At 36.8% G+C, this 22,224-nt stretch overlaps 1 protein-coding gene across 5 annotated transcripts in view; it reads right to left on the reverse strand.

Annotated features, from left to right (window-relative positions):
- The window catches only part of CDKL5 (cyclin dependent kinase like 5), a 179,781-nt gene that overhangs the window by 57,017 nt on the left and 100,540 nt on the right, over positions 1-22,224 (reverse strand). For all 5 annotated transcript variants that reach the window (XM_036270966.1, XM_036270962.1, XM_036270965.1 and 2 more), the window contains exon 4: positions 8,827-8,872. In XM_036270966.1, coding sequence (XP_036126859.1) covers positions 8,827-8,872 — 46 coding nt within the window. The remainder of the gene's footprint in view (positions 1-8,826; positions 8,873-22,224) is intronic.

Below are 22,224 nucleotides of genomic sequence, written 5' to 3' on the forward strand. Positions count from 1 at the left end.
ATTATCAGTTCTGAAATACATTTGGCCCCCATGGTTTTGAGTAAGGATCAAAATCCTAGCTTGAGAGTCTAAGTTGTGTGACCTTCAGGTTCAGGCACGTCTAGGAAATGGGAGAAAATGGAGTTCACTGATAGGAGCGCGAAAGATTAAGATGCCTTCTAGGAAGAAATACTTCCTAAGCAAAATACACATACGAAAAAATGCCTGAAGGGGCCAAAGGAGGAGAGGAGATTCTAAATGTAGGGCCAGGAGTAGTTCTCAGATTATTTTCTATCCCAACTCCCAGTCAAATTGAGTTTAAAGAAAGGAGAACTGGTTACACAAATAAAAAATTCTCCTTACTTCAGCACAAAAACTGTTGGAGAAGGCTGGAACTTAGATTAGGAAAGGACAGACAGAGACACTGCCTATCAGAAGGAGGGCAAGAACTAGCAGTAGCTAAGGCCAGCAGTGGTTTAGCCAGTGAACCAGCCCAGCCCATGTCAGGGGTACTCACAGGCCCACATCAGTGGAAAAGAGCATGACACAGTGGGGCCACCTGGCAGTAGGGGGAAAAGGTGTGTGATGTGATTGGGGGACTTCCCAAAGCAGCTTAGGGGATGGGGGCAGAGAGTGGGGGGATGGACACAGAGGTCCAGCTGTTCTGCTAGTTGGGGCTGAGCCACAGAAGTGGTATTTTGTGACTGTTAGAACTGCTAAAGCCTAGGGAACACTAAAAGCCTTTAGTCTTATGAAGGCTAACCTGATTTCCTGATATCCCATCTGAGTTACTCTGAATGTTGGGGTAATCAAACTAAAATTCACCTATCTCTAAGACATAAAGGGCCACACAGGTCTCAGTAAGAAGCAAGTGCTCTTGACTGAGCAAGAGATAAATATATTGATGACTCATGACTTGGTCCCTGCCTACTTTTCTATCCTAATCTCATGCCCCTCTTCCGCTAGTCTTTCAGTTCCCAAAACAGCCTCAGACTTTATTTTTCAACATTAGGGCCTTTGAACTTGCTCCCTCTGCCTAGAACTCATTCTACTCCAGGGATAGCTCCTTCAGGTTTTAGTTTAAATGTCACTCCTTACGAGCCTTGCCCAGAGCACTAAACTGAAGCAGGCCTCCATCACTATTATTCCTTATCACAGGACTCTGAATGTTTCTTTCAGAACTTCACAGCATCTTTATTTATGTATTTGTTTTCTTACTGGTTTACCATCTGTATGGCCACTCCTGCGAACTGAGAGCTCTGTTCAACCATATGTGCCTAACAACCTAGGATTGTACCTGCCGCAAAGAGGGGATGGATAAATACTTCTTACAAGAATGCTTCCACTGGTGCCGTGAGGAAATCTTTGCTCTTAGGTGGCTTGCTCCTATTCCCTTAAGACATGGGTTAAGTAAGACATGGGCAGCCGAAATGTGAGACCTAGATTTTGTATGCTTTTAAGCAACTAACACGGTGAGGTGTGACTTGGGTAAGCCACTTAATTTCTCATTCATAAAATAAATAAAGGGGCACACACACCCTAAAAAAACCCATGACCTTTTCTAAGTTTAATAATCTGATTTCTTTTCATTAAAGTCTCATTGATTATGAGCCTAAAGCTCATTGAATTTTGGTTCTTTGTTATATATACATCATTCAAATCTATACTAACTCTACTTAAGAATGGTTATAGAGAGGAGAAAGGAATCTTTAAAAAGCAGCTCACAAAATGACTTAGTATGTACTGCCCAAACCACATCATTCGAGTGGCCTATCTTTTTTGGGAAATGAAGGCTTCTCTAATTTATGACAGATATTAAAAGTCGAGGTAAGCATTTCGGCACTGAGATTGTAATAAGTGGGAATGGGCAGGAAGTGGAACTATTAATTTCCTAAGTGCAAGCAAAATGCACACTTCATTATTGGGTATATTTTATTATTTTTGTTTCTCTGAGCACTTTTTAGGTTCCTGGACTAGCCTGGACTTTATGATGAAAATTGGGGCACTAAACAATCAATCAGATGATGGAGAAAAGGATAGTACCTTTCACTTACGCCTGTTTCTCTCCCCAGAGGTTCAGAAAGTAGCCATGTTCTTTAGTGAGGTAGTTTTTAACAAGTGGGGGCAGAGCCCACTGAAGGGAGCACAAAAATCCCTGCCTTCTACTAGACAGAATCCTATAGATTCTTTGTTTTGGCCAGGCTCCTCCAGTTTACAAATGAAGAAACCAAGTCGAGGAAGAAGAACTTTCTAAGGGTGAGTGAAGAGAATGCCACACTGAATAGAACATAGAGACATAGGCAACATGGTGGAAGGCAGTGAGTGAGCTTTGGAGAGTGGGTTGGAACAGCCAGGTTCCGGTCTAGACTCTGCTTTTGCTCAGCCGAGTGGCAAAGCAGCATGCTATGGGTGGAGGAAAAACTCAACAAAGACCCTGGGGTCTGTATCTTAGTCTCAGTTAACCACATACTAGCTGTGCAGCTTTGGGCCTTCAGTTCCACGGCTGTAAATTAGGGCTGAGGTTCTGCTAGATGATTCAGATGGTCCTTCCAGCTCTAAGAGCTGGTATTTCCATGCTATTCCTACGATGTGCATGCAGATGGACTTGGGCATCAGTTACTGAGGGTGTTGAGCTTAGCACAGACAGTAACTCTGACAAAGTCATATAAACTCTGAGTGGTGACTAAATGGCAGGGCAGAAAAAGAACATTAATCTAAAAAAACAAATAAACAAAAAGAAACTATTTCTAAGCTTGCCAGGAAGGCAAGTTAAAGTTAACACACCTAAAAATCAAGAAGAGAGATTCACTAAAGTTTTTAAAAAAATGTAAAGAAGATCACAGGAGCAAAAGAAATGCAAAGATATGTGATGAAAAGAGAAAAGATCTAAAGATGAGCTGAATCTCTATTGTAACTCTATTTTTAAAGAACAGTGGGCTTGGAAAAGAAATCCAGAAATAGCTGTAACCTACTTTTTGAAATCACAACCCTGACATTCTTGTATAGCCAAAGAATCCCCCCAAAATGTAACTTTAAACAGGTAAATTGCAGGAGGAGTAGGCGGGGGCGGTGAGCCAACCCATCCTTGTATAAAATCAAAAGGATGCTACGTTTGAGTCTGGTTGCCTTGCTGAAGAATGAATATAAATAGGAGGACAATTAACAGGGCCAGTAGGGTTTGAATTGTGATGCTGTCATATACACCAAAAAAGATGAGAACTCTTAAATCTTCAGAGATGAAGACCAGGTAAAGCACAATAGAAGTTTATTAAGTCATGAAAGGTGTAAAATGTTCACCACATCCTAGAAGAATCCCTGAAGTTTGAAAGAGATCGATTTTGGACATTAAAAGCAAGTGTCGTGAAATCATGACAAGCAGAATGCTCAAGCTTAGCTAACTGAATTACCTGTTTAACCAGAGTATGGAATGTTAGTTTTGAGGCCTCGCTTATGGAGAAATCAAGATTTTGAATTTAAGGACCAAAGATTATGAACTCTTGTTTTGTGCCATTATACAAAATAAGAGTCCAGAGTTCCTTTCTAATGTCTGGGTAAAAATAAGAATGAAATGAATTGGAAGAAAAAAAATGGATCAAGAAAATATTTTCTCATGATTAAGAAGAATAAATATGTCCATTCCAAGAGAAAAATATTTATCTACAGAAAACAAAATCAGCAGCAGGATATGAATGCAAGCAATTTTATTTGATATAAAAACAGGAACACAACCTAAATTCCATCTTAACTGAAGACTACAACTCAGTCCCCTGAGGATCAGTCTCCTTGCTATGTGACAAGTGGAGAGGATCCCTTCTCACTCCACTACCTGTATACTCAGAGAAAGACTGAAAAGTCCAAAGAAGCAAAAGATGTTGTCACATCAGAAGTTCCAAATGTATATGTTGAAAATAAATTCTAGATCACAGGATCTCCTCAAGTAAAGGCTGAACAATGTTTTAATTCTTGCTGGTCCAAAGCTATCTAGTCTAAATCAGTGCTCTTGGATGATTTCATAAATCAAAAATGCAGATGTGTATGTGTGTACATGAGAATGATAATCCAATAGTGATAGAAGGTTATCATCTGAACATCAAATATCATTGTACAAGACTGGACTTAAAGGAAGGGTAAAAGAACTAGGCTAATGTTATCCTTATATATAGTCTGAAAGTACCTTTTAACTAAATAATCTCTAGTATCTTTTCAATCTGTGGTCATTTTTCTCTTCTCAGAAAACCCCAATAGTGAGTAGAATTAATTCTACGGAGACCTCTGGTTGGTTATGTGTTTATTACTTAATGTTTCTCTGTAGAAACTTACATTAATAGACAAATGTATAATACTATCACTCAGGTTATCATTAAGAATTCATTATCTGAGATTCCACATTTGTGATTATGTATAAAGAAGCAAACACCATCAAAATAAGAAAATAATAACTAATGAAGTGATTTCAGAAAAAAATGCCATCACTCAAACATTCCTCCCTTTTAACAGGAGTTTTTGTCCCCCATAGGCAAAGACAACTGACAAATGATATAATAAAGTTATATCAGAATAAAAAACTCACAGGATGAAGACAAAAAGACGGGAACATACAAAAACAAAGAAAAAACTGAGAAAGCCTTCTGTGTATTTTTTAATGACTCTTTTTATTGTGAAAACCCTTCGTTGACCTAGTAAAAGTTGTTCCCCCCAAAAGAGAACACTTGATTCTTTCTTCTAAGAAATAGCACATAGTTGCTATTATAACCTAAATTGTGTTAACTATAAGGTAAACTTATTTTTGTAATTTTAGTTTATTTTTCCCAATCTAACCTTTTATTTACTATGGAATTTTGGTTTCCATTTTAAATAAAGATCTACTATCCCAGGATAATAAGGACATAATCCTTTTATTTTTAATCCTTACCTGAGGGTATGTTTTTATTGATGTTAGAGAGAGAGGAAGAGCAGGAGGGAGGGAGAAAGGGGGAGAGGGAGAGGGAGGGAGAGAGAAAGGGAGAGAGAGACCTCAATGTGAGAAAGAAACATCAATTGGTTGCCTCCCATATACCTCCGACTGGGGATTGCGTCTGCAACCAGGGTATATGCCCTAACCAGGAATTGAACCCCACAACCTTTTGGTGTATGGGCTAACACTCCAACCAACTGAGCTACATGGCCAGGGCAGTAGTCATAATCTTTTAAAGCTAACAGAAGGTAATATATACTTTCAAAAAAAATATCCCTTGATATCATCAGTGTGAGTACTTGATTAGCTTGAATGTGGGTCAGATCAAGTTCAGATCCTATTATAGTTTAATAATGTTTTTACAAAGTTATTTCATTATCTCCACAAAAATTTAAATATTTCATTTAGAAAAGTCACTATCATAGTATCAAGAGATTAACTAATAAAATAGATTAATGAGAGCTATATGACAATAAGGGCAATATTATGAAACTATTTTTATTATAATTGATCTGACTAAAATTTAAGATGATAAACTGAATAAAGTGTTTTACATAAGGGTTGAATGCACATCTTCATCTGTACTAGACTATCTATGTACATCTCACATTCCAAAAATGTTGTTCACCACACACATTCCCTTACTTTCCATTAAGCAAGATACTACTCTGGCAGGAGGAAAAGGGTAAAGACAAAAAAAGAGAGCATGATATCTCCCAGGGAGAACTGGAAACAGTAGGAAAGTGTACCTAAAATAGGACTGAACTAAAAAGTTATGAGTAATTGGATATGTCTTCAGATTTTATCACAGAAATGTTTAGGAAGTCTCCCTCTAGAAGTATGTATAGGCATACCTACAAAGGTGTCCATCTGCAAAGTGGGTGGGTATATAGAGCAAGAGCAGAGTGGACTTTTTGGACCCCTCTGACAATCCAATATGGAGTCAGTCAGCCATGACAGTTATGTCAAGTGTTGCGTCAAGAACTGAGGGAATGGGGTGTAAAGGGAACCCCCTTAAGAGGGCCTGGAACAACCTTAGGAGGGCCAGGAATGACCTTGGAAGGGCCTGGAATGCCCAAAACCACAAGTCTGGACACTTGGATAAGGATTCCATCTGAACACTGATATGAATGGGGCCTCCACCCCTGGTGGGCTCTAAGAACTCAGCGTTCTGATCACCCAATGCTCAAGCTTAGTCACAGTTGGAGCCCTGCTGGAACTCCACTTCACCAGATGCATGCTGCCACTGTAGCCGCCTAGCCTGAGACCCATGCCCACCTCTCCACCTACACACGCTGGCAGTGACTGGGACTTTGCTCTGGACACTCGCTCTGCTCACTTCTATCACATACACTTCCCCTCTCTGTGTGTAACTTACATGTGACTCTACTGGCTTATTGGGGAGGTCTCCCCTAATAAACTTGGTATCATGGAAAGACAGAAACATGTGTAACTCCTTTTGAGGATGCTCCTTTGCTCACAAGAGTGCCTGAGGTTTGGTAACTGATAATGGCCCCATAGAGATGAAGGCGGATTTGGCTTCATGTCTTGTCAGCTCCGTGAAATGGGGGCTGATCAAATGTTTCCTACAATGTCTACACTATTCATGCATTCTTGGGACACCAGCTAGGCAATCTGGCCTCAAAATTATGCAAATTCATTCAGGTACTGACTGCTTTATACTCTATTTTACTGCTGTTTATTTACAGGTCTTAATTCTACTAATAGGTCATAAGCTTCTTGACAATATCTGCACCTGATTTACCTTCACAGCTCTTACAGTACCTCTTTCAGTGCTCAATGAATTTCAACAGATATACTACTGATTGCCACTCTGAAGACATAACACAGGTACAAACATATCATTTAATTGAAACTAAGAATTGCTATGCATAAGATAGAGGTTGTAAAGAACATGGTATTTAGTTTTTTTTAAAAAAGCAATGGCATACATGTCCATAGATTGTACTGCTTTTCAAAAAATTGATGAGGTATTATTTTTGGTGGTAACTGATGCTTGATGATGCGCCTTACAAGATGAATACACAGTCAGAAGTCTTTACACTCATATGAAGGCTTTGCTTTGATCTAGTGTTGCAACCACTCTTTTTAGTAGATCACCATTTGTCTCTTGGCCACCTGTGGTTAGCTCAAAGCCACAGCTCAGAGAGCTCATTTCCAATGGTCTCAGGGTTGGCCTGGGCTATTGTTTCCTGTTAGACCACAGGTACATCATTTGAAGCAGTTTCTTTCTTTCTTTTTTTTTTTTTTTTAGAATAAGCCGGAAGCATTTTTTTATGGCCTTCTCTTTAAGGCTACCAGGACAATGGCTGCACAAGTTCCTGGCTGGTGTGCATGTGCTCCACATAACCAGCACATCAGAGTCAGGTTACATCACATACCACTGACTTTACACCACAGGACTTTGTCAGGGAGCCCTTTTAGTTATTTAAGGTTTGCTAAGTCTCTAAGGTAAGGGTGATGAAACTGTTCATAAATATAGAGGCTGCTGTCTTACAGTCAATGTGTGCTGATGAAGGTAGGCTGTGACTGCTATTGTCATACTTCTAATTAGATATGAAGGTTGATGCTATGCTGGTGACTCTTACACTTGGAGCACTATTTTTCAATTGGCAGGTTGTGACTCATTAGTGGTGAAATCAATGTATTTGATGCCACAATAAGCATTTACATGAATTTATATGAGCAGGGAAAAAACAGAAAATGGAGAACCTCACATTACTAAAGTAAAGCAGTTTTGTGACACTTTTTGTTTCAGTTCTATATAGGACATTATGTATGCTTATACTGGGTTAGGATGTAAAAAATATTTCTACTATGGGTCTCTGTCAAAAAACAAATTAGAAAAATGCTACCTAGAGCTTCTCAAATACCATGGATGTCTTCATGGTCGGTTTTTCTACTTGACTATCTTTAAATGGCCAATAATCTACATTCAAAACCCAATAAACTACTAAAATGTTTTATTTACTTATTTTCTGATACATTATCTTTTTTTGTACATTACTTGTAAAAAGTGGTTTCTTTTAACCTTTCTCACCCAGTATGGGATACTTAAAAAAAAAAATGTTTCTTTATGGACTTTAGAGAGAGAGGGGGGAAGGGAGAGGGAGACAGAGAGAAACATGGGTGAGAGAGAGCATTGATTGGTCGCCTCCTGCACACCCCTCACTGGGGATTGGGCTCACAACCTGGGCATGTGCTCTGACTGGGAATCGGACCACAGATCTCTTGGTGCATGGGTCAACACTCAAGCACTGAGCCAAACCAGCTGGGCACATGGGAAAATTTTAATACTCTATTCAAAATGGTCTGGACATGTGACCAAGCCCTCCAAGTATAGTACTTACCCTTGAAAAGCTTTTATTTACCAATAACTTTTATAAAACCACTCCCTTGATACCATCTACATACCATTTATTCTTGTACTTCTAATTGACTAGGAACTGGAGATCATAGTACCCAATGCCGGTACTATGCTTGCTATTTGTGTGAACACACAGAAATATTTACTTCAAATTAGTTTCCTCATTTTATTAATATTTGGATACAATGTAAATAGCATTCCTTCTATCCAGTATATGAAGCACGTTTTCCAATGTTGACTGTACCTTAAAATACAAGATGAGTTTTCTAATATCATGAGATTTGAAAAAATTCACATAGAAGGAACTAAAATGTTCAAAGCAAAGCATGATAATAAATAAGCTATATTTCTAAGGTTGACACTTTATAATTTCAGGAATAGAGTCTAATCAGCTCAATCCCATCTATTCCACATTCTACTCACAGAAACTAAATACACACACGAGAGAGAGAGAGAGAGAGAGAGAGAGAGAGAGAGAGAGAGAGAGAGAGAGAAACATATGTACCTTCACTATCCTTGAATTTCTTGATTGCCACAATTTCATGCGTTTCCTGCAAAGGAAAAGAGGCAGAAGGAAAGTCATTCTCCCATGTTTTTCAGTCTGGGAATCCCAATTGCCCAGGGCTAGGTATATATTCTGGGACAGAGTAGCAAGAACCAGAGAGTAAAAAATAGATCCTCCTCCTCCCAGTCCCTCACTTCTTGGTTCCAAAATTCTTTCTTACCACCCTGCAGGCATTGTCAGGAAAGGAAAAGGAGAGGGGGAAGCAAGGGAGGAGGAAAAGAGCAGAGATGGTGAAAAAACATGGATGAACCAAAAATGTCAATGTACTGAGGTTAAACAAAACTGTCAGGATGACTGACACTAGACTACCAACTGTACTGCCCTCTGAAACCCAGAGACATATTTTAATTGGGCTTCTAAGACTAGAGACAACGCTTCTACAATACTTGGCAGTTGCTAGTAGCAGAATACCTCCTCCAAGTCTCTTCCTTCATGTACCTTTTCCTAATGAAACTATCTAGTTGCCCACCAGCTCTTCCCTATGGGTGGTCATTTCAAATCCAAAGCAGGACAAACATTTGATTACCAAATACCAATTACCCTCCCTGTCTTTATATAGGTCTCCTTAACAGAAGTAGTTTATGAGCAGAACCCTACTTTAAACTGAAAAGTTACAATTTTTTTTTCTTTTTTGGTTGGAAGAGAAGAATATAAGGGCTAGAAAGGAAACGGAAATACTAAGAACTAAGTACCACTAAGCTAAGTAACTCATGCCCAATTCTGGTCTATAAAAATCTATTGATAAAATAATATATAGTCCTCAAAGCAAACATGTCATATAGAAAGGTCTTCTGAATGACTCAGCCTGTTTTTACTCTGAGCATACATTCAAATCTCTAGGATCAAATATGCTAAAAAAAATACTGTCCCTGCATGGAAACAAAGGCTTCAGAAAAGGACACAATTTCAGGCAATAACCAACAGCATCCAACGACAACAAAACAAAAACAGAACAACAACCAAAAAAAAAAAAAAATCCCAAACCATTAACATTAAAAATATGTGGCTTTTCGCCCAAGTTTATTACAAAAGCAAGGGGAATAATGAAAGGTTGGGGGGAGGAAAAGTGACCATTTTATTCATGCCAAAAGATAAACCCTGAGTTGTAACTATGTGTGTAAATCAAACCTTTCTATTTCTCGTTTGCCCACTGAAAAAAGAAAGTATCAGCTTTCATATTTGTCTTATTGGGGAAAAATTATCTGAAAGTGCTTTATAGGCTAATGAGGAAAAAGATTCTTAAGGGTACTACATTTTTGTTTCTAACGGAGGAACAGAATTGTAAAGCACAGGCAGGTTTTGGGATACAATGTATTTGTATAGGGTATACCAGAAAATGTACACCTAACTTTAATTATAAAGCCAGTGTTTATTAAAATCCATTTCATTTTCAAAATGTAACAGAATCTACAAACACCTGTATACATTTTTGGGGGGACCCTGTATATTAGCAGACCTTCTGACTTAAGGAAACTCAGCCTTCCAGGTACTTTCTGATATTGTAAATTTCAACACTGAGAAGGAATAACTGCAAAGTCAATGTAATGCAGGAAATGAAGGGCTAGAATATTAGTACCGATAGTAGCAGGTAACTCTTCTAAGTATGCTACCCTCTCTCAATACATTCTCTCATGTTGCTCTTTTCCAAATGGCTCTAGCTAGCAACCTACCTATGGTATAAGAAAAAGAGCAAACCCTATCAGGAAACTGCTCACAGCGCAAACTAGGGGACAGCATGATATGCATCCAGGAAGAAAGTAACACTATTCCCACGGTGAGAAGTTTCAGGTAGTGCTTCACCCTATACTGTACTCTAAACTCAGACCCCCAAATACATTTTTTTAATGCTTCCTAAGTGTCAAAAACTTACCTGACTTTATAAAAGGCCTTACTTGGTTCAAAATTGTCCATTAACATGACTACAGATTCAAATTTAAAACTAGTACATTTACACCATCTTGAATAAAAAATTCATTAGTTTTTCCCCCTATCATTTCATAAATAGACTTTATTATATAAAACAGTTGCACAAAAGGGGGGTCAAATAAAATGAAATGTTTATTACTTTATTTATCCTTTCACCAATACCATGTAAATCCTCTCTCTCCTCAACACACACACACACACACACACACACACACACACACACATACACTATGGTTTCTACATTTACTTAAAGAATAAAGCCAAACAGATAAGGTTTTCTACATAAAATCAATTCAATGGTTGCTAGAAAACACATATAATTAAGGGCAGAAGATGATGCTGGAAAATATTCAATATTTCATTTTTATTCAATCTGCTATGGAAATACACAAACTCATTACAGAAAATATAAAAGAATATAAAGAGTATAAAAACAGTATAAGAGTATAAAAGGAGTATAAAGAAGAAATAAAAAGCTATTTATATAACCCTTGTTACATTTGGTATATTTTTTTCCAGTAAATTTTTCTCAAATTGGAATAGTAATATTGTATATTGTCATACATATTGCTTTTATTTCACTTAATATTATATAAGGTATATTTATCTGTTATTAATTTTTAAAACCACCATTTATAACGAATTGTTATTTAAACAGTCTATCAATGGGCATATTTCAACATCTGCATCTTGGTTTCCATACAATAAGTTGTATAAATGATATAACTGGGTCAAAGGGTATAAAACAGTAAAACAGTGTCTGGAGGGCCTATAAAACTTCTCAAGATCTCTGCCCATAAAAATCATGCCTCAATCACTAAACAACCATACTGGACACAGAGACTTACTAAAACTCACTCTTGGCACTGGCTGTCTAAAGCTCCTGAGTGTTTGGTTTATTCCCAGAATCAATGGTTTTCTTTCTTAAGATGTTGGCAAAGCAGCTAATGGGTATTAACAATCATAAAATTTACTGTTATTTAAAATGTGCTTACATAACTTGATTTGATTATGCTTTGAAACAGTGAATTCTCTAAACCGATCATACACTGTATAAGAAAGTAGCAGGAGTCATCGTTTTAATGTTTTGTTCTGTAATTTTAAATATCCAACATTCATTATAAAACAACAGAAAAAGATACTGGTTTTATTATACTTTACTATTCATAGATTAAACCAATGCAAAGGTTATACTCTACAATTCATTTTCTAATGACTGTCTGAGGAGACCCTTCATTGGGAGAAAGTCTTTATTTCTTCATCCAAATAGCAAGAAATACAATTTGACAACTGAAGTATTTTAAAATATTTTAATCCATGTTTCGTATTCAAATACAAATACAACAGTCTAGTCTGTATTATTGATTCTTATGCCAGAACCAGCTTAAGTTATTGTGACCTTAAACAATTTTAAATTAATCTGAGGTTACAGATCCTGATTCTTTTCATAACATTTTGTTAAATAAATTTATTCTGACAATAGGTTTTGGCTATATTTAACTTGTAATTATACACACATGAGCTATTATATTTAGTCTATGCTTCTTTACATATTAATTGGCCGCACTGTTCTCCACCAGTCCTTTCCTAATGTGGTTTTCATAAATTTGAGTGCTCTATTTGCATTAAGATTTTGCTCAGCCAGTGTGCATCTTTGAATGGCAACTCAGCGGGCACAGAATTCTAACATTCTCCACCATTTAGGGTCACTGTAAGGTTGTATGCACCACAAAGCCCTGGAAAGTGCCATTCAGCTCAGACATCGCAGATTTGTGTTTATTAAAGCAACTTTCCAGCAGATAGGAGTAAGTATCTTGTTGTAACAAAACCCGCATACTGATTATTTTTCCAAGAAGAAAATGAAAGATCTTAAAAGAAGGACTGCCATTTTTTTTCTTTTTTCTTTTTTTTTTACAGAGAATGAAGGGGAGAAGGAGGAGAAGGGAAGGAGAGAGAGAAGTATCAATTTTGTTGTTCCACTTGTTTATGTATTTATTGATTGCTCTTTATATGTGCCCTGACCAGAGATCGAACTGGCAATCTTGGTGTACCTATGGGGACAATGCTCTAATCAAATGAGCTATCCAGCCAGGGCCATAAAAGAAGGACTGCCATTTTCTAATCCACATAAGGCTCCACATGGGCTAGCAATGCCCTGATGATCTTCTAGTATTTCATGTTACAGAAAAGAAGTCTGAGGCCAATTTGATATCTGTTCCAATGTAGATAACTTATTTTCTGCCTACTGTTATCAGAATATGTCTAGAAGGATATATGTGTGTGTGTGTGTGTGTGTGTGTGTGTGTGTGTGTGCGCGCGCGCGCGCGCATGCGCATTCTGAAGTAATATTAACTGGAAATCAATGAACTTAGAAAAGTTTTCTTCTAACAACCTTAAATGTCGTTTCTACTACTATTTTTAAATATATTTCCACTAGAAACCTTACATTGGATCTTCCATAATTGCTTACATGTTCTGTTCACTACTACACTGTAAATACCGAGAAAAGCAGCCACATAGTAGGTGTTCAATAAATATTAAATGAATATTTCATGAATCAAAACTTCTAATCAATTTAGTTCTTTTACTGCCTCCACTTTAGGTCGCTATCTTGTTTCAGATAACTTCTGCAATTTTTGCCTTGTTTTAGCTTGATCTGACTATAGAGATCATATCCTTCTGGCTCTCCTTCAGGAGACTGAACTTCATCTGTTTGTTACAAAAAATGATTTTTAAAGCACGCTGCTTCGAATCTTTCTCTACTTCTTGCTTTACTGTATTTGGGTATTTAGTCTCTGAAAAGATCTGGCAATACAGATGCAGATGTGGGCTAGTTGGGGACAGAGAACTCCAGCTCCCACAGGGTCAGATGATAGTTACCACCATGAGATGGCTGCCTGCTTCCATCCCCTGTGGGTATGGGCCCAAGTATTTTTCTATTCCCTTTGGGGAGTTTGCCCTATGCTGGTTCAGAACGTACAATAAATAACATGATGTTCAAGGCTGTTTTTTCATCCCATCTCCCTGGATTTTGCCAATGATCTTCGACAATTAGTTTCTTAATTTAGAGAAAAATCTTCATGGGTATTTAATGGGAAGGTAAGAGGTGGTATATCAAGTTTAGTTACTTGTACTACCACCCCCTGAGATGCTATACATAACATAGGTATAGACAAAGAAGGACAAAATCTGAAAAACAACTCTGAAGAAGTGTTTGATATACTCACAAAAGTATGCCATTGCCCCCACAACATCTGCAACAGAATTTCACCAGTATAGTTCTCATGACAGGCATAATTTGCTACTGGTTTTAGTGTCTTACTTGGCTTAAACAATGAGCTAGTTAAAAGGTGACACTTTAAGAAATAAACTAAGGATGTGTTAAAATGTATAAGTAAACCATTCATGATAATTCCATACGCCATCCTTAATTTCACCTCAAAAAAGGAGTTATATCAATCTAGAATGCAAAAAGATAAAAACTCCTGAATTATGGTTCTATCTCCATGAGTGAACAAGATATATCAAAGCATTTAGCATTTCCAAGAATACATTTTCCCAGCTGAAAAGAAATCTGAAAGAGAATGAAAAATAAAATTTATAAGTAGTAACAAATAGAAAATTATCTGGAGGGCCTATAATATTTCTCAAGATTCCTACTTCATAAAAATCATGCCTCAATCACTGAACAACCATACTGGACACGGAGACTTATAACCAAAATTCACTCCTGCCATTGACTGTTTAAAGCTCCTGAATGTTTCTTTTATTCCCGGAATCAATGGTCCTTTCTTAAGATGTTGGCAAAGTAACTAATTGGTATTAACAATCATAACATTTACCGTTATTTTAAATGCACTTACATAACTTGATTTGATTATGCTCTGGAATAGTGAATTCTCTAAACTGATCATACAGTGTACAAGGAAGTAGTAGGAGTCATTGTTTTAAATGTGATTTCAAATATCCAACATGCATTATAAAACAGAACAGAAAAATATACTGATTTTACTTTACAATTCATGGATTAAACTAACGCAGAGGTTATACTCTACAATTCATTCTCTAATTACTCTCTTAGGAGGTCCTTCATTGAGAAAAAGTATTTCTTCATCCCAATAGAAGGGAATACAATTTGACAACTAAAGTAATTTAAAAGATTTCAATCCACATTTTGAATGTAAATATCCCAACTGTCTAAGTGCTTTCACACACTGCCCACAATTTGCCCCAAGATTATACACATCTAAGAAGTAATAGAGACATACATATATATATTTTATTGTTGAAAAAGATATAGTGTAAAATACATACACACACATCCCCCACTGGGGAGGCATCATTATTTCTCTTCTGTGTTTTTCTCCAAAGTACATGTTAGCACCAACAAAAATTTCCAAGTAGTTTTCTAAAAATGTCTATTAAAATATTTATACACCTAAAAGTAGCTGCAACTTTCAATGTTTCTATCTTTATCTTTATTCTGATATTTTGCACAGAAACCTAAAATAACTCAGACAAATTAAGACATTATGAACAAAATTATGAGAGTACATTTCAAGCACAGGATGTATTCCATGGTAGATACAATGGAGCTAATATGTGTTTGCCAAGTACCATAGAAATACAAAACATTATCAAGGACATGCAATGATAAAAACTAGGTTGTTTTCTAAGAAAGCCCTTAGATCTTTACTTGACTTGTATTATTTATTACTTGTAAACTATCATAGTTGGCCAATCCTAGACATCAGATCAACTATTAAATTTAAGTACTTCAGACAAAATCAGGAAAGAAACAATCTAAAGCAAAGAAGAAGAACATTTCAGTTAGTCAGCTAAGAATTGCCCACTGGGCCACTGCTTTATGTGAGGTTGTATGTAACATGAGTTTGACATGAGTAAATGAAGCGTCTCATATACACAGATGCTTACACCCTGGCCTGTAATAATGCATGACAGTAAGGTAAAATGTAGGACAAAAGTTAAAAAGTACAACAAATGTTATATGATATGCCACAGTTGTTCAAAACAGATGGATCACGTAAATATACAGAATAAAATGTATACCTCTTTTATATTTAAGTTGATAATATGTTGGTTTATATGTTTCGTGTCTCTCTCTCTTTTTGAAATATAAAATGTCATAAATATACTTTCATTCATCCCTATTTCTTCTCTTCCCAAAGGTAACTTCTGTCCTGAAGATGGTATATACCATTCCCATGCACATTTTTATTACTACAAATGACTTTACCCATAAGCAATTTTACTACTACCTTGTACATTGAAAATCATGTTAAATAGCATGTTATTGTATGCATCTTTTAGCAATAACTTTTTTTTTAAAGAATGACATTGTGTAGCTGAGATTTAAACATAAACCTAGTTCAGTGGTACTCAACTGAGGACAACTGTGCTCCCCCCTGCCCCACCCCCAGGGATGTCTGGTAATGTCAGGAGACATTTTTGGTTGTCACAATGGGTGTGTGGGTGACTACTGGCATCTAGTAGGTAGAGGCCAGGGATGCTGAACATCTGACAGTACACAGGGCAGCCCCAACAACAAAGAATGACCGGGCCCCAAATGTCAAAAGTGCTGATGTTGAAAAACTTTAGTCTAGTTTATTCATTTCAACGATTTTGTGGTATTCCACTGTAAACACTCCCCCTTAAAAGAGAATGACCACTTGTTGAGGAGATTAGGAAAGGCTTTCGAAAAGACTAATATACAGTGAAAATAAATTTTAGTTGCAAATAAGATTATTAGAAGATTAATTCTTCAAAAATTATTAAAGCTATTAATCATCTGTAACTAAAATTTCTATACTCATCTCATTATCATAAAACAACAATTACTTTTAAAATAACTTTTGTAATAAAGCTCTTTTAAAACATTATATAGTGAAATATACCAAAAAGATATATAAAAACATTATTTACTTTGTTAAAAATCCATCGAAGTGCGCCACAAACAATTTAGCCAGGTCAAATAAAGTCTACGCCAATACCCAGTAAAACTGCCACAAAGGTTCACATTATCAGGAACACTGGTGTCAACTCTAAAGTGTTCATAATGTGTATGCTAAGAGTATTTCAAGAAAACTTACATTTTAAAAACCATTACAAGGAAAGCCGGGGAAAGGGTGGGGAGGGAGGGGGAGGAGGGTGTCAGTGGGGGAAAAAGGAGAAACATCTGTAACAAACAAACAACAAAAAAAGAATGGAGGAAAAAAATAAATAAATAAAATAAAAACCATTACAAGGGAACTCATAATGAATTTACTTCATGTTCAGCCTCTAAAAAGAGGATAGTCTTACAAAAATATTAATACATTGTCAAGAACACGAGGGAGCATGGAGCCCAAAAAGGAAGATGTAGGAAGTGGGATATTACAAAGACAAAATCATGTAGAAAATAACTGCCTCCAAGCTAAGTCAGTAATAAAATTCCTATGTAACAAAATCTATTTTCTCATTTATTTCCATTATAACATCAAATCCTTCCTACTCCCTCTGGGCTAAATCTGCTCTCCACAAATCTTTATTGTGATGGAAAATGAGAGTGAAGAGTGTTAAGATATTTAGATAGAATGTCTAACCATTTCCTCATCTTCCCCCTCTGAGACCAGTCCTCTCTCCTGTTCCCATATCTTATGACCACTAGCCAGCAATTTAGGATCACTCTTGACCTCTCCCAGCACCCCAAACCCATCTAACTCTATCACCAAGAGCTACTGATTTTTGCCTCCTAAATCTCTTTCAATTTGGTCTACTGTTCTCTACCCAAACACTACCAATCCTAGTTAAAACCTTTGGCATTCCCACCTGGAGTACTGCCTGGCCTCCTAACCCTTCTAAATATGTCCACCACTCAACAACCAGTCTCTTCATTTGCAAACAGAAACCAATTTCAGTGCCCACCTTTTCCCTTAAAACTCTCCCAAAACTCTCCTGCCCTAAGGATTACATTAAAGCCCCTTCATGTGGCCAGAAAGGTCTGTCCAGGGACCATTGTGATGCTTTCCAGCCTCCCTTGCTTGCTGAGCCCCTACCATCTGCACGACCTCTCTTGCCACAAGACCTGTTTGTTCCCTTTTCTCCTAAAAGCTTTGCCCTCCCTTGCTCCACTCAGCCCTACATTACCCCTCAGGTCTTGGCTCAATCCTCACTTCCTGAAGAGAGCCTTCCCACAGCTTTGTGACTAGGTCTGAAGTCTCATACGCTCTCTTAGCAAACACCTATTCTTCATAACTTTTATTAAATGACACCTTTACATAGTTATATGACCACTTGATAAAGGTCTCATTCTACCACTGGACTGCAAGCAACTGGGTAAGAAATAAACGTATGTATGACTGGTCCGAAGTGTGCTGAGCAAGAGAGAGAAAGATCCACTGCAAATGTCTCACTGTACTGCATCACCAATTCAAAACTTACATCCTGCTGGCCAGGGTCAGCCTTCTTTTAGGATATAATTTACCAATTCCACTACAGTTTAACAGAGAAACACCTTTTCCTACCATTAATTTTAAACAGCAAAAAAGACACTCCTTGGTAGACAAGAAATAAAAAAAAAAGAAATCCAGCAAGAACAAGGAATACAAATATACACATTTAAGTTTTTTTAAAGGACAGTATATTATTAGGAGATACATTAAAATAGATGTTTTCTTCTTCCCTTAGAAAGTTTTAAAAAAAAAGAAAGAAAGAAAAGAAAAAGATAATGAAAGAAACATAAGATACTTCAAAACTTGATCTGTCCCTCTCTTGAAGTCCTCTAGCAGGCAGGAATTTGAATAAGCTCTTAAAGTTCAAAAGGAATGATACTGTCTTGATTAAATACCTCTTTTGCTATTTGGCTACTCTGGCCTTCTGCAGGTCTTAAAAATTCACTGCAAAATCAATATTGCTTTCTTTCTGTTAAAAATTTCTTCCATAGCCCTGGCCGGTTTGGCCCAGTGGTTAGAGCATTAGCTTGTGGACCAAAGAGTCATGGGTTGGATTCTGATCAAGGGCCTGTACCTTGGTTGTGGTTCATCCCCGGCCCTGCTCAGGGTCATGTGGGAGGCAGCCAATTGATGCGTCTCTTTCACATCAGTGTCTCTGTCTCCCATCCCCCTCCCCAGTCTGAAAATAAATGGAAAAATATCCTCAGGTGAGGAGTAAAAAAAAAACAAAACTTCCATAGCATTACTATAAAATGGTTGCAATTACTAAGTTGCCAATGGTTATCAAGTTATATCAGAAGAAGGCTTACTAACTTAAAATTATTACACATTGATTTATTTCTCCATCTGAAACAAGAACTATTCTCTTTCACCATCACCCCTATTCCATTCTGTGACAAAACTAGCAAGCTTTCCTCTAGCCTGACAGAATATGAAAAACAGAGATGTCACATAATTACTACTATCTAACATTTGTGTCGTATGAGACATTCTCAGTGACAGAAATAGTTACAACCTAATACTTATGTTGCTTACAGTGCAGTCACATGGTTGCTAAATCCTCAGTGCAAGTGTGCTACAAATATGCAGGCATTTTGTATTGCCAGCACTTTGGGGAAAAGAAGGAAAAGGGGTAAAGCTTGGGTTGATGTGGAACAGAAAGAAGGGAAGAGCCACTAGAGGTGGGATTTAAAAACATGAGTTTGGAAGAGAAAACTCAAAGGGAGAGAAGCTCTTTTGAAAATGTAAGCTACATTATTATTTGTTTTAATCACCACCCAAGGACATGCTTAGAAAGAAGTGCGCGAGAGAGAGAGAGAGAGAGAGAGAGAGAGAGAGAGAGAGAGAGAGAGAGAAACATCAATGTGTGAGAGAAACATCAATTGGTTACCTTCTATATATGCCCTATCAGGGATCATACTGCAACCCAGATATGTGCCCTGACTTGAGAATTGAACAGGCAACCTTTCAGTGCACAGCACAACACTCAACCAACTGAGCCACTCTGGCTGGGCTCTTTTTTTTTTTTTTTGGTGAGCTACATTCTTAAGGAGACCACTGGAATACCTATAGACTTTACTTGAACTATTTTTATATGTGAAAATATGAAAACATTAAAAGTGAACATACCCAGTAAGACTGTAAGACTTGGGGGCAGCTAGATGGCTGACATTTGAGTGCCACAAATATAAGAATAAAAATGTAAATGTCTAGGACTATTTAGTTGATAATGCAAACAAACCCACACATGCAGAAAGCCTGTATAAGTACTTCTAATGTGGCCCAGTGTAACTGTTAGTGGATCAATATCAACCTGAAGGGACCTAGTTGAAAATGTCAAAGGATATAACTGTGATGAACTAAGGAAACTAGTTCATAGAAAACTGTACACTTAAAAAGGATATATCTTATTGTATATAAAAAGGTACATTCTTATATGTAAATTATACCTCAATAAAGACAATTTAAAATGAATCATTTAAAAATAATTCACCTCATAGTTACAGAGTAATATAAATTGACTATCTTAATATTATAGATTAGGTAATTAATAAAATGCTCAAAAAATAAAATGTAGTTATCACAATGAAAAATGAGGTATCCAAAGAACAACAGTCACTAACCCTCCCTGGCAGAGCAAATAGCAACTCTTTTCAACTGAAAGAGACAGGTGAACTTAAAAAAACAGTTTAGTTCCATATTTATAGATCATATAAAGTTGAAACATACTTGACTTTCAGTAACCCACACTTTTGGACACTATATACAGATGCTCTCAAACCACCCAACTCAGACTGTGGTATGCTAGCAAATTGAATGGACATTTCAAAGAGCACATGGTAATGATGCCAGCCAGACAGCATTTCAGTTTAGTAATATTAACCATCATGTCTGTATTGTAGCTATTGTGCAATTGTGTCACCATTTCATTTTATGTTGCCCTTATTTTATAACAATGAGTAGAAAATGAAAATCCACTTCTAGCGATCATGTAATTGAGACAAAAGAGCATTAATTAGGCATGCCAAATGCAGGCAATCAACAACCTCAATCAGACAATCATTGGACTTAAAATGTATTCAATAGTGAACAAAGAATACAAAATTTAAACACTGGAAATACATCCTCAAACACTGACTCTAAGATGTGCCAAGAAAATGTAGCTTTAGCTTTTAAACTTTCTATTACTAATTTAACATTGCTTTTTAACAAAGAATGTATTTAAATGGACATGGATGATAAATCAACATAACTTGAAAAGGATATCTGCTTCAGATAAATCACACAGTGGGTAAGTGCTTGTGGAAATTTAAGAACCAATGGTAGAAACCTATATCATTTTATTAGCCAATGTCATGCCAATAAATTTAATTTAAAAAGAAGAGCCAATGGTAGAAAAATACAAATTAATGGATGACTTTAAGAGAAATTATACATTATTCTCTAATAAAACATGGCGAAAATGTTCTATTCCAAGTTTATAAGGAATAGACCAAATTGCTAGATTATACTACCAAGTACATAGAATATGTATGTAAATGAAACTTGAGTCAACATTTTTTTCATTTTATTCTTTAATTAATTAATTATTGTTACAGATGTTTCTCCTTTTCCCCCCCACTGATTCCCCCTCCCCCTCCCTCCCCACCCTGTCCCCACCTTTGTTGTCCATGTCCATTGTTCATACATACATGCATATAAGTTCTGTGGTTTATCTCTCCCCCCCACCCCTTCTTCAGGGGATTGTCAATCCGTACCCCACTTCCACGTCTCTGGGACTACCCTGTTCCTCAGACTGTTATGTTCATTATATTCCACATTTTAAATGAACAAAAACAAACATTTTCACTGAAAAAGCAAGTTAAAGGGCAGCATGAATCTTTTCTGAAGAGAGGAACTTGGCTACATAACTGCCTCACAATAAGCCCCTAAAGTAGGATTTAAGTCTAATGGCATGGATAATATTTACATAATAACATATTTCTAGTTACTCTACTACCTGTATTTGAAGAAAAAGACACCTAGCCCTGGCCAGTTTGGCTCAGCAGTTAGAGTGTCAGCCCACATTCCAGGGAGTCCCAGGTTCAATTCCCACTAAGGGCAGGTACCTCCATTGCAGGTCGTAGTTCGTCCTGGGTCCTGGTTGGGGTTGTACGGGTGGCAACCAATCGATGTGTCTCTCTCACATAGATGTTTCTCTCTCTCTTCCTTCCTCTCTCCCTCCCGCTCTATATGAAGATAAATGCAAAAATATCCACGTAAAATTATCCACATAAAAAAAACAAAACAAAAAAACAACAACAAAAAGACACCTAAAGCAATAGAAAATTTTACAAATGTATAAAGAAATATGATAGATATATATAATAAAATAATCTGGTTAAATTTCCTCTTCCGCCCTAAACAACTAAACAAAAAAAAAAACACAAAAACAGGAATTTCTAATGAAATCATTATTTCC

This window comes from Molossus molossus, unplaced genomic scaffold, assembly GCF_014108415.1.
Source record: "Molossus molossus isolate mMolMol1 unplaced genomic scaffold, mMolMol1.p scaffold_m16_p_2, whole genome shotgun sequence".
In the NCBI taxonomy this organism is placed as follows: Eukaryota; Metazoa; Chordata; class Mammalia; order Chiroptera; family Molossidae; genus Molossus; species Molossus molossus.